Source organism: Protopterus annectens, chromosome 8.part0 (assembly GCF_019279795.1).
Source record: "Protopterus annectens isolate FY-2018-M chromosome 8.part0, PAN1.0, whole genome shotgun sequence".
NCBI classification, from domain to species: domain Eukaryota; kingdom Metazoa; phylum Chordata; order Ceratodontiformes; family Protopteridae; genus Protopterus; species Protopterus annectens.
This window is the reverse complement of record NC_056741.1, coordinates 480,932,492-480,946,524: the sequence shown is the minus strand read 5'-3', so window position 1 is coordinate 480,946,524 and position 14,033 is coordinate 480,932,492. Positions and strand designations below refer to the sequence as shown.

Genomic DNA, 14,033 nt, shown 5'->3' with positions numbered 1-14,033 from the left:
AGGGTTGGAGGAAGGGGATTTTAGGCTTAGGGAGTGATCAGGAATTTAGGTTTAGGGATCAATGGGAGATTTGTGGTTAGCGACTGGGTATGAGTTTTTATGGCTGGGATCAAAGTTCTCTTATGGCTACAAGACGTCTAGCTTTGGGAGGAATACTTAGTTAAGGGAGATGAGTTACTGGAAGCTGGTGCATGTGCTGAAATGAGCAGGTGGTAGAGAGGATGTGTATCCTGAGCGCATGTAGTACAGCCAAAAAAAAACTTAAGCTGAACTGACCATAAAATCTAAGTGATCTGATGTCTGTGACAGAGGCAATAGGAAGAAATAATAAATCCCAAATGAGGAAATAAGGCAAGAAGACCACCAGGAGTGGTTGAAAAGATGTAGCAATCTGTGACCATTTGGCAAAACAGATGAAGTAAAAGTGACTACATACTATTACCCATTTCTGGATGGGTATGAGATCAGAGATTCAGATGGCAAGCAAAAGCAGCACAAAGATCCATTTAAAGATGACCTGACATCTGCAAACTGAGAGCCAGTAATAACAAAGTTTAGATATCCTAGTGATGCAAAAGGTTCCAGGATGACTGTCAACTTTCAAAGACCCTCCAGAGGAGCAGATTGTGTTATTTAAAGTCTTCTTCTTCTTTTGGCTTTTCCCGGTTAGGGAACGCCACAGTGGATCACCTGTCCGCTCGTGATTGGCAGTGGAGTTTTACGGTGTCGAGTTGCCAGCCCAGCGCCCAACCTTCCACAGAAGACACACACATGCACGCACTCATGCCTAGGGCCAATTTAGAGCGTCCAATCCACCTACAGCATGTCTTTGGAATGTGAGAGGAAACCGGAGCACCCGGAGGAAACCCACATGACCACAGGGAGGACATCCAAACTCCGCACAGAAGGCACTCCCAGCAGAGGATCGAACTGGAGAATTTCTTGCTGTGAGGCGGCAACACTAGCCCCTGCACCACTGCGGCCACCCTGCACCACCGATTGTGTTATTTAAAGTATCAAAATGAAAGGAGGAAAAAAAGACAGTTAATAAACTCACACATACTGTATATATGTGTGTGTGTGTGTGTATATATATATATATATATATATATATATATATGCACACACATATAAAATAAATAAGATATATACAGACAGATATATAGTTACAATCTTTCATTCTCAATATGATTCCTCTCTGAAATCATGCTTCACTATTTGAGTATTTGGATAGCAATATTTTTGTCAAAGGATGGTAAGGCATATAGAAAAAAAGAAAAAAGGTTGAGATTTTCTACCTGCATATATTCTAATTTGTTCAAGGAATAGCACAACTAGCTGTACATACACACAAATAATATTACACTTATGTATATAGTAGTAAACTGCTTAAAACAACTATACCAATGAACTTTATGGATAATGCAGATAAACATGCCTTAGTACATCTCATTTTTTAACTGTGATATTCACTGTCTGATTCTTGTTTTTTTAAAATACTAGGGGAGGAAACCAGTTTATGTGTTATAAAGCATTAAGCTGTTCTTTGGACTTTATCCTTGTTCCTAGGTCATCGGTTTCCCCAGTCAAGAGTATTTACATGGGATGGAAGAGAAAAAAAAAAAAAAAAAGAAGACAACTCAACATTTTAAGATGGATTGGTGTCCATGAAAGATAATTTTATGCTGAATACCAGAAGACTGCTGATATGTTTAAGTTAATAAACTGTAAAATGAATTGAAGTTTACAAATTATACTTTCTATCTGGATTCTACAAACTACAAAAATCTTAAAATTTTGAAGGAAACTGACTTTAGAATAAATTCTGGACAGTTGAGGACTTTTTTTGAAAGATATGAAAGACAGACAAGCATTTATATAAACATATTTGAAACTAAGTCTGTCTTGAGAAAAACATCTACCTAAATAAAGCACCAACTAAAGCATACAATTTGCACAGGGCAACTATTGTTTAATTTCCCCACATTTTTCTGTCCACCAAAGAAAGGTAAGAAAATTCAACTGTAACACTATAAAAACAAAATAAATGTATAACCTCAGAGGGATGTGGTTTTCTGTAGCCACCATGATTAAAGAATTGGCAAATTGATTAACTCCTTTAGGCCTATAGATTAATAATTTATACAATTAAACAGCTTTATCAAGGTGTAGTATATGTTCTAAGAGTCTTATCATTTTATATGATAAAACTGTTTAACACTTGCATCCTTTTCTAGTACACATAATGTAGAAATGCATTAGGTTTCTAGAATGCAAACCCTATTCACAGGAGATGGTTTATATGCCTTACTTGGAAAACAAAAGATTCCAGATGCAATGTTGACTGTGCATTTTGACCTTTAGTTTTGACCTTTGGGTTCTGCTAATGTTCTCACAAGAAAGGACACAAACAGGTATGACATGCAGCTTATGCAACCAAACGCTGGGAGGGGGGTTGGGAGGGTGGCCTAAGGGGTTGGGAGGGTGGCCTAATGGTTAAGGTGTTTGCCTTACAAACGCAAGGTACAGGGTTTGAGTCTCACAAGGGATAATTGGCTAGGCTTAAAAAAAAATGGCTCGCATGGGCAATTAGCCTAGTACTAATCTATGAACCTAATCTATCTATGAACGCATACAGGCTTGAATATGTATTTTTTTAAATGAATGTAAAGAAGGTCCATTCAACTGTGGTTGGGTCTAAACATGTTTGTCTTTAGCAAGCACATGCCATGTCAAAGTCAGAGTCCTAGTTAATAATCATTATGAAGTCTCGAAGATTAACTCCTATATTGGCACAATTATGGCCAGATGTCTGCATAAAGGGCTCCACATGCCATTTATGTATGTGAAGACTTTCCTCATGTTTGCTTCAGATGAGAAAAAAATGGTTGAACTGAAAACTAACTGCAGCCAAGCATGCTGCACATACATCTTTTACAATTGTTACATGATTTGTGCATTTTTCTCAGTAAAACAATCTATCCAGTGCTGAACCTGTATGTTCTTCTGAAACTTGTTTCACTATTGCAGGATGCAAAATATTTTCACCTTTTTAAAGATATAAATATTGAAACTTCACAAGTTTGTTTTAGGCATTTTCCTGGGTCATGTTATGCAACACTCCTCCTCTGAGAAGAGATAAACATGATTGGATTGTTAATTTCTGCTCCAGGGAAACAGTGAATGAGGGTACACATTACACAAATTAACTGGACTATTACCCCTGAAATTAGAATTTCTAAATAAACAGTTTGGTTGATTGTGTGGATGCACCTGTCAGTACTACAGACACAACGTTAACAGTACACATGCTGCTCAGTTATAAGGGAATAAGGAAATATATCCCCCACACAAGACCACAGGATGTCATCATAATGGGGCTGCTCTACAATTTTCTAACATGCAGATAATTAGGTCTCCTTCTCTAGGCTGTTCAGGTCTTCTTGGTGAGGTCCCTGGTCGGGGGGGGGGGGGGTAGCATATCTTGAAGTCAATAAGACGGAGCTTCAATAGGCAAGCTGATAGTCAGAGATGCATTGGGGTAAATATATATAATTATTTAATTTTATATTATTAACACACACACATAAATATACATAAAGTACTAAAAGAGAGCCTATAAACACACACACACACACACACACATATATATATATATATATATATATATATATATATATACACACACACACACGTGTGTGTGTGTTTATGCATGTATGTATACACACACACACACACACAGATATATACATATGTATACACAGACACACACATACATATGTATAGCTATATGTTTTTACACACACATTATATATGCACTTTTACTTAAATCACTAAAAGAGACTAGGATTTCAAGAAGGGCCTTCTGGTCAAGCATCAGACTTCAAGACCGATTATGGAGGCTGAAAAAAAGTAAAAAACTACCCTTCACAAACAACATAGTCCTTATAAGACATAACTTAGAAGACTCTCGTGGGATGCCAGAACAATGGTATGCAAACAAGCATTCATTATATCACAGATATCATCCAAAACCTCTGAGGCAGTTGCATTAGGAAGTAGAGTTGAAACCATGCAGAAACCAACACTCATGTTGTGCTGTATGAAGGTATTAAAGAATTAAGATCACATAAAGCCCTCAATCTCTCCAACTTCTTTAGAAAGAGGAAAAGGAAACTGTCACTCATGTATTCAAGGCCTGTAAATGGCATTAAACCTACAGCCCTTTTTTGAAGAGAAAACTGGGAAAGTGTCAGCATCACCTCTGAGCTATTCTGGCTTTTCAGAAAGAATCAATGGCAGAGAAAGATGTAGCAGCTCCAAAAAATGTTTTTCCTCAAAAATAAGCAGGATTCACTTACCTTAGCTGATGTCTTTCATGGCTGAAGCAATTCCAAAATAACTTCCTGACAGCGGACCTGGTAGGTGGGCAGTACTGCCGCAGACTCAACTAGACAGACAGCCCTCTGGATGAGTTCAAACACAATTTTAAAAGAGGAAATACTATCTGATCCATAGCAGGACACTTCTGTCTAGAAGAGACTTCTATTTGTGGGGAATTATGCTGGCTTACTTAGAAAAGAAGTGGCTAAGGAAGGTTATAAATACCCTCCAGAGGTGACAATGCTTTTCTCCTCTTCTGGAGGTATTCAATTATATCCAGTGGAAGGAAAGCATCCTGGAAAAAAGACATCCAGAATGGCCTGGACAGACATCAAATAAAGTGACAATAATGACTACTCAAAACAGGCTTGTTTTTGACAAACCTCATTAAGCATTAAGTCTCATTAAAAGGAAGGTCATCAAGGAGGAAGCTAACAAAGGGCAGGTTTCATTATCCCTGCCTTACAGACAAGAACCTTGGTCCCTTTGATTCCACCACAAAGGAGAGGGTTTCTGCCAGTTACTACCAAAGAAAAGAACAGTTGTGTAAAATTTTACTATAACAGTAAATGTCCTTCTGACTGTTGCAGTATTCTTCACCCAAGGGATCACCTGCCAAGGACAGACCAACTTCCAGACCTATACCAAAGTCTTCAGCTCAGTGATATGGAAGGACATCAGACCTGTAGCCCTCTCATAACAAGGAGAAAGGGAAGGATACTAGTTGAACGCTCTAATGGATGACTATATTGCACTGTGTGACACGGAAATGCTAGAAGTGGTACTGGTGACTAGGAGAACCGTCTGTCACATGAATCAGGATGTGCTGCTATACAGCACTCTTCTACATTATTTAGCATATCCCATCAAGTATTGAAGACATTACTAACACCTTTATTATATTACCACTTAAGATGTTATCACATAAATAAAAAGAAAAAAGCAAACCTTCACATTATTTTTCATTTTTATACATTACATATACATTTGTTTCTTTATAATAACTCTGACTCAGTTCAATATTACATAAACTGCTTAAATCTTACCTTCTCGTAAACATCTCTTCTCCTCCCCTTGAACATTATTCTGCATGTATTATTTCTATGAACTTTGCACCTTCCCTTTTCTAAATATTTTACTTCCAATTTTTTCATCTCTTTTATGATATTTAGAACTTCAAATATAGTTGGTATACATTTTTATTTCCAGTTTTTTCTAACTGTTTTTTTGTCGGACAATAAAATTGAACTTCAAAAGACCTCTCATTGTTTAGGCAATTCAGATCCTGTGTCCCAGCTCAAAATCATCACTTTCCTTGTTACAGCTATTTGCTCTCCCAATATTTCTAACAGAGCATTATGTATGAATTTTTAAAATCTGGCAACTCATTAAATTCCTGAAAACATGTTCACAGGTTATATCTTTCTTCCCCATCATACATCCAACATGTGCTATCTACCCAAGGAAAATATTTTGAAGTCTGCTTGGTGTATAAAAATACCTATGCAAACTCTTCCAAACAAAAATCCTAAACCTGCTAGATTTTGTTGCTGTTTTGGGAAGCCATACACATGTCCTCCAATTGTTCGCATGCAAATTGTTTTTCCAGTCTCACTTCCCAATATTTTCTAATCTTCTCTGACTGAGTCTTATAGTTATAATGCAATATTTTTATGCCCTGCTAATTATACTCTTTTAAATGTCAGCTTCTGTTCTGAATTTGAATAAAAAACACAGCAGGTATTTCACTTAGGACTTCCTATCCCTTTCTCTTTGCCTATACTCTGATATCAATCCTCGGTAGGGAAGGCAATCTCTAACCTGCTTAACTTCTTAACATCAGCCCACTGTATTACCTTTCCCTCTCTAGTTATTTGCTCCCAATACCCTGGTTCCTTTGCCAGTTTTCGCCAGTAAATTCCAGCCTACTTATACCTATTTTCTGTACCACTACTTGCATAATCTCCTTGGCTAAATACTTAGAATATTTATATTCATTACTGCAGAAAATAATCTGTGTGGCTGTTATTAATCCCTTAAAAATCTGCATCCAAAATCTAACTCCTGCCTTATTTCTTGAACATCCCCACTGCTTAATCATCATCCCGTTCCACTATGAATTATAATCTTCTGCTTCTGTTATGTATATGATCCTTAACTGTGTACCTCTACAATATCTCTTCATTTAGGCAATCCTAAACCACCCTTTTCTACCGGAACAATCAAATCCCATTTAACTCTTGCCCTCTTACACTCTCAAATAATGTCTTAAAATTTCTCCTCTGGTTGATAAAAATATGCCTGACCTGTATATAAAACTAAAGGAACTAGAAATACTTTCACTGCTTGCATCTTACTACCCACACCCATAAACAACTGCTTTCAGTTTCTCAGCTTTGGTATTACCTTTGTTTAGTCGCTTCTCACATACCCTTAGCTGCCATAACAGAAGTCTTTAATCCATACTCCTAAATACTTCACCATATCATGTCACCATAAATATGGTTACTGCTCAACCAATTTGTGTAAAGGTACATAATTTGCCAATATAGCCTTTATTTCATCTTCAATAACTTTATATCTCAAAATTACATAAAACTTTCAAAATGTTCACAGCAATGAAATGTCCTTTTCTGGATTTATTACGTACAAAATAATATCATTTGCAAATAAAACCAACTGTTCTTGATTACCATACCAATCATCTCCTTGAATTTCTTGGTCTCTTATTTAATTCGGTGTTGGCTCCAAATAAAAAGCAACTAACAAAGGGGAAATATGACACACCTGTCTAGTTCCTCTGTTCAAACACAACTTACTGGAGAGGAACCCTCTCAATTTAATTTTTGCCTCTGATCCTTCATATATCATCCTAATTAACCTCATTATTGTATTAGGCAATGCAAATTCTTCTACTGCCCTACATGTACAATCCAAGCTTACCTTATTGGATGCTTCTCTGCATCAAAACCCACCAATAACAGCAGTATATTCTAAAATCCTTTTTCACTCTGGATCTTCATTATTCTATTAATGATGTCAAATATTTGCCTTCCCTCCACAAAACCACAATGATCAACATTATTCAATTTTGATGAACATCTTTGCCATTCTTCTACCTAATATTGACAAACACTTTATAACCATGGTTTAAAATTGAGTTATACAAATCTGCACCTGATGGATCTTTACCCTCTCTGGGCAATATATCTATCTCAGCATTCTTCAAAAATGCTGTTAGTTCCCTCCTTTTAACTACTAAACAAAATATTTCTGATCTTTATCAATTTTTACACTCCCAACTTCCAAACTAATACCATCTGTTCCTGCAGACTTCCCTGCAGATTGACTATACATCAACATTTTAGTTTATCACCTACCTTAACTATTAGCTTTTGAGTCTATATGTAATATAATAATAATATAATATAACATAATAGCACACATTTGCACCCCAGCCCAGCAGCCCAAGATCACAGCATTACATTAACCAACTTGCTTCTGTCCAGCCTTTATTTTCTTATTACAGTGTAAAGCCTACATTTTTAAAACTAATAAAAAGTTTAACATTATTTAACAAATACAACAGTCACTGCAAAGACTTCATCACACATTTAAAATACTCCTGACTGCACACTAAACGTGTTTTGCAATATAACACAGTGTACATCACAAAATGTTTTATACAAATAAGAACAAAAACTGAATTCCTTAGAGTTGCTTTTTTTTTTTGCCCTCATCCTTCTAATTATCAATGCCAAAGTTGGGCGTATGTTTTGCAATCCACCTAAAAGTAAAATAAAGTCAACAAAATTAGTCTTTCTCAAACACTTTTTCTTGCAAAGCTTTACTTCACAAATGTAGTGTCTACATTCTCCTATTTATTCACTAATTTCACTTTGCTTCCTGAACATCTGCAGCTCCCAGAGACTCTGGTTGAAGTTTGAGGTACTTCTGATTCTTCTAGTCAATTCCCATGCTCTTTTTTTCTGTGTTTCAAGCATTTCCTTTGGAACAATTGAAAAAGGTGCAAAGTCAGAAGAGTGATAAGCAGAGTCCTCTTCTGCCTTCTTGCTCACTTTTTATTGGATAAAAAATATTTCCTCCTTAGCCTGTTCTACATCCAGAAAAAAATATGGTGAAGACAGCTGGATACAGCAGCTCCTGTTTGCTGGGATAAATGTGCTTTCTTCTGCATGCCGTACAGTGGATAATCATTTTCCACAAACACTCTTTTGTCTTCAAATTTTATCACTTCCTTTCTGCCAGAGTTTTGCCAGGATCAACTCTTTCTGCCGGTATAATTGCATCTTTACTAATATGCGTCTTGGCTGCTTTCTCCTAGCCAAGTTTGGTGCATACACTTGATGTGCCCTTTTCAGTTAACAACTCTTGCTGAACAGCAGTCCAGTTGCTTATTTGTGCTTTCATAAATATTAATACAGTCTGTTCCTTCCAGTTTGTCATGTACAGCAGAACATCACAGGCTTTCTCTGTGCATTCTTTCTAATTCTACTATTTTTTGGAACAATTTTTCTTGAAAACCCTCAGAAACAACAATCCTTTTCTTAATTTCAACATCTATTTTTTGTTTGCAATTTTATCAGTTCATTTGAATAGCTAGTTAAATCTTCTATTTTCCAGTCTTCTGTTGTCTGAGTTGATATATTCCTTCAATGTTTCATGTATTTAATCATCTCTCAGTACAGTACATTTAAATTATTTTTCCTTTAAATTACTGGAAGTCATCACTTGTACAAAAGCTGAAGCTTGAACTTCTTTTTGCTGAACAACTGCATATCTCTTCACAGACAGCACTTTTGCTTCAGTTTTTCTGGTTTATTTTCTTTAAGATTCTAAAAATTTCTTCTTTGTTGGCATCCAGGCTGTGTACATACTAGTCAGTAGCCGACAATTTCACTGACCCTTTTTTCACATTCTGTCTTTACAATGGGAGAGCTGAAGTTAAGCTGTTGATCTGCTGTAGACATCTTTGACACCCATGTGCTGAAGAGATTGTTGAAGTTAAACATAAACCAGCTAGTAGGGGCTTCTCAGTTTTCACCATCAAATTAAACTCATCTCAAAGTGAGGAAAAAGGACTTGTCTCCTGAGCCATAGTTCATTCCTCAAAAAAATTTTGAGGATGTGAAGGCCTAATTCATGAAATGTGTACTCCAACTGCAGAAAGTATGCCACCTGCTCATCAGTAGATACCAAAAACAGCAATGTATTCAGGGAACCACTTTTGCTCATATCTGTCCAGGGATGGCGAAATGAACATCAACCCTAGGCTAAAAGGGAAAATAATCACATATAAGTGTCTAGATGCAGCCACAGCACACAGAGTGGGACACAAATGCTGACCCCAACCCCTCCCTGTTGTAATATTCCATTACCTTAATTTTCTCCTGCTTTATATTGTAGGAATACCCCTAAAACCTGTGTCAACAGTGACAACTCACATTCTGGCAAGCCAGTAAGCAACATGGCAGGCTTCAAGATTCTCTGTACAATACTGACAAAGAGGAATAAATTCATGTGGTAGTCCTATTTATCTGAACTAAAAATCATATGGAATTATTGGAAGTACTATACTTCTCAGATTTAGAACAAGGGAAATTTCCAACAATGTATGCTGGGATTACAAACTCTGTAACTAGGTAAAAATAAATATAAGCTCTATGGTGCATGTTATAGCAATGTAGTGCTATAATACAAATAACTAGATAGGTATAGGTGGGGTTCTAATCTCAGCACTGGCAAGTGTGTGTGAGACCCATATCCCCTGTGTATGTTGGTTATACCATACAGAGGTTCAGGAGTTGGATATATATATTTTTCAACAGTGTTGGGTAAAGGGACCATACATAATCCAAGCATAGGAGACTTAAACCAAAAACTGAATTAGCTACTCAAGTCCAGTGCACAGGACATCTCAGAGCAAGATCTAGTATGAATGCTGGAAACTCATTGTTGTAGCTGTACAGTCAAGTCTCTCCTTGCAGATCTGAGTGGTAACAAAAGGTTGTAAGACAGCAAGAGTGGGAGAGATACACAGAAGGAAAGCTCCAGTAAGGAGTGGGTCATTACAGTTCAGCCACAATTTTCTGGCCTGTGACAAGCTATGAAGACATGTATTATTATGCAGAAAACCTAGTGAAGTACTCAAATGTAAGCTTTCTAGAAAAAGGACAACAATATGGATTCATACAGCAGAGGTCTTGCCTGCTTAAACTTATCCAACTTTATGGCAATATCACCACTTAACAAAGGGAACCTGATGGATGCATTGCAACCAGTCATTAGAAAGACTTTAACACTGTACTTAACAAAAAATTGTGGGAAAAAGTAGGGAGTAGGACACTACCAGCTCAGGTGGACAGGGACAGGCTAACAGGCAGGCAACAGATAAGCCGATGAAGGAAGCTTTCAGACGGAAATCTGGTGACTAGTGTGTTGTGCTGTTAAGTTCAGCATATTAAATTACACTTGTCTAGACACTAAAGTTAACATATTTAGTGGCAACAACAAAGCTGGTGTGGCAATCTCAGGAATGCTGTAGTTTGACTTTCAGGATGGAAAGATAGCCAACACCTGTGTTTGAACACAAAGTAAAAAATGTTTAGGTACTGTCTGCAGGAAACAGGCTCAGCTAAAATGTACACATTAGAAGTAAGGCAGACCAGGAAAGAAAAACATCTGGGCGTTATATTCCTCTAGAGGCTGAATCATGCACAGAATAAGAAGCAATGGCAAGAGCCTGTAGGGTGCTAGAAAGCAATGTTTGGAGTTCAAATCCTATAAATACCAAGTGTGCTAGTCTGTTCTTTGGAATAATGGTTATGTCCTAAGTGGACGTTTACTTTTATTTCTGGAGAACTTATAAGAAAAGGTACAACAGTGAGATCCAAGTCTGTGATGGAAAATTAACAAGACAGTGATGAAAAAAGGGAACACATGGAGAAAGCTCACAGCAGTAGGTATATAAAGAATGGATATGATAAGACACACAGTATTTTAGCAAGGGAAAAATCATTGATGTATAATTAAACAAAAAACTCTGAGTGAGCCATGGATTACAGATGGCTGTGAAGGACATATAAGACTACCAGAAATAACACTTCATGGTGAGAGAGCTAGGGCCTTGGAACTTATTGTAAAAGGGACAGTATAGATCTACACAAGACATCCAAAAGCTCTGGGAACTAACCATGTATGAATGGGGATTAGTAGAAATACCTGCACAGGGCTATCTAAAACTACTTGTATGTTCATCCATAAAATTAATATATACCTTAAAAATGTTATTTTTTTAATACAAATGGTTTGTCAGATATTGTTCCTACACTTTTGCAATTACGGACTTGCATTCAACTTCTACTGAGGAGTATGGTTTACAGCAGTCATCTTATCATTGTACCTGGAGCTGGCTGTTGAGGTCATCCCACTGTGCCATGAATTCTTCCTTCTCAGTAAGCTTCTGTTGTAGTTGTGTAGTCAAAGCTGCATTTTGCTCTCGTAACAGATTCATTTCTTGCATTTTTGCTGTCTGAATCTAAATTAAAAAAAATAGCTTGTCAGTACCAAATGCTGGCTTGCACCGGAGCTGAAATGTAGCAACAGGCATTAAAGTTTTATTGTACTGCCCTTATATACACATGAACACTGCTGAAGTATTAACATCATGTAAAAATTGGGGTGGGGAGATTCATGTTGCCTGCACTTGACTATTACTTTCTAATGAAACAAGTCCATTGTGCCTTCCTGCACAAAATATAATTAATTGGCTCTTTTCAGTATAATCAGCAGTTAGCAAATATTTAATGGGGCGCAAGGTTGGCATAATAGTCAGAGTCATTACCTCACAGATACAAAGTTCAGGGGTTGATTCTGGGTAAGATTATAATAATATGCTGACTGATAAATTAACATTTACCTGTGAAAACAATGTTACTTATTATTTCTCTTAAAACTTCCACTAAATAATAGTCAGCAATGCACAAAATGTGTACCTGTTTTTTGTACAGTTCACATCAGCTCAAGGTGTTAGCTAAAACAAACTGAAATAGCAAGACAATGATTCTACAGGGGAAAAAGGAACACTTGGGTCAACATGTACTTACAAATTGCTAAAATACCGTTCATTCAAAATTTAACAGTGTTTCTACCACAGAAAATAAATACATTTTCTAAGCTGGGGCTTTAAAAAATAACATAAAAATGGACGTCATTGCAGATCCTAAGTTGTAGATTAGTACCTGGAAAGTTACTTACCCTGAGAAAGTTTTGCCATTCGGGTATTTCATCTTTCGCTATTTTCATCTTGTGCAAATTAACGTAGTTTATATGGGTGCTGGGATTTCAAAGTAGATCCGTATACATATCTATATAAATATTACATATATATATATATATATATATATATATATATATATATATATACACACACACACACATACATGCATATGTACACATATACACACACCACACACACACACATATATATGAGCATGTGTAAATATATATATATATATATATATATATATATATATATATATATATATATATATATATATGGGTTACCGTCAGATTATCAAATGTTCAAATGACAAGACACTCATATGGGGAAGACCATATCATCGAACATTTAAGTGTTCGACAATCTGAGGGTTTAAAATTGGGGATAGATACTAGACAAATGAGGTTGTCTAGTGATCCGCGTGTCCTCCGGTCACCCCCGTTACCTAAATATACCATCTCCGAGATCGTACTATATTCTGGTAATCGGAAATGACGGAATACGGACCTCCGTACAGCGCAGAATGGGAATACTTCCCGTTACTGCAATGTAGTGTGGTCTCGGAGTTGGAATACTTAAGTAAGGGGGTGTAGGGGGCACAGCCCCCCACATGGGGGGTGCAGGAGGGCTTGCCCCCTGCTATACACAATTTACTTTTTTTGGATTAGGTTTTTTTATTGAGTTTTACATTGTCGAACATTTAAATGTTCGATGATATGGTCTCGATCATATCAGTGTCGAACATTTGAATGTTCGATGATGTAAAGGTAATATATATATATATATATATATATATACACATACATATAATGTGTGTAATTATATATATATATATATATACATATATACACACACACACATATATGCATATATACACTTATACACACACCACACACACACACACACATATATATGAGCATGTGTAAATATATATATATATATATATATATATATATATATATATATATATATATATGGGTTACCGTCAGATTATCAAATGTTCAAATGACAAGACACTCATATGGGGAAGACCATATCATTGAACATTTAAGTGTTCGACAATCTGAGGGTTTAAAATTGGGGATAGATACTAGACAAATGAGGTTGTCTAGTGATCCGCGTGTCCTCCGGTCACCCCCGTTACCTAAATATACCATCTCCGAGATCGTACTATATTCTGGTAATCGGAAATGACGGAATACGGACCTCCGTACAGCGCAGAATGGGAATACTTCCCGTTACTGCAATGTAGTGCGGTCTCGGAGTTGGAATACTTAAGTAGGGGGGTGTAGGGGGCACAGCCCCCCACATGGGGGGTGCAGGAGGGCTTGCCCCCTGCTATACACAG

At 36.7% G+C, this 14,033-nt stretch overlaps 1 protein-coding gene across 3 annotated transcripts in view; it reads right to left on the bottom strand.

Moving 5' to 3' along the window:
* Window positions 1-14,033, bottom strand: part of GRIPAP1 (GRIP1 associated protein 1) — a 2,851,684-nt gene that overhangs the window by 1,488,613 nt on the left and 1,349,038 nt on the right. For all 3 annotated transcript variants that reach the window (XM_044080007.1, XM_044080009.1, XM_044080008.1), the window contains one exon: window positions 11,807-11,941. In XM_044080007.1, the coding sequence (XP_043935942.1) occupies window positions 11,807-11,941 (135 nt within the window). The remainder of the gene's footprint in view (window positions 1-11,806; window positions 11,942-14,033) is intronic.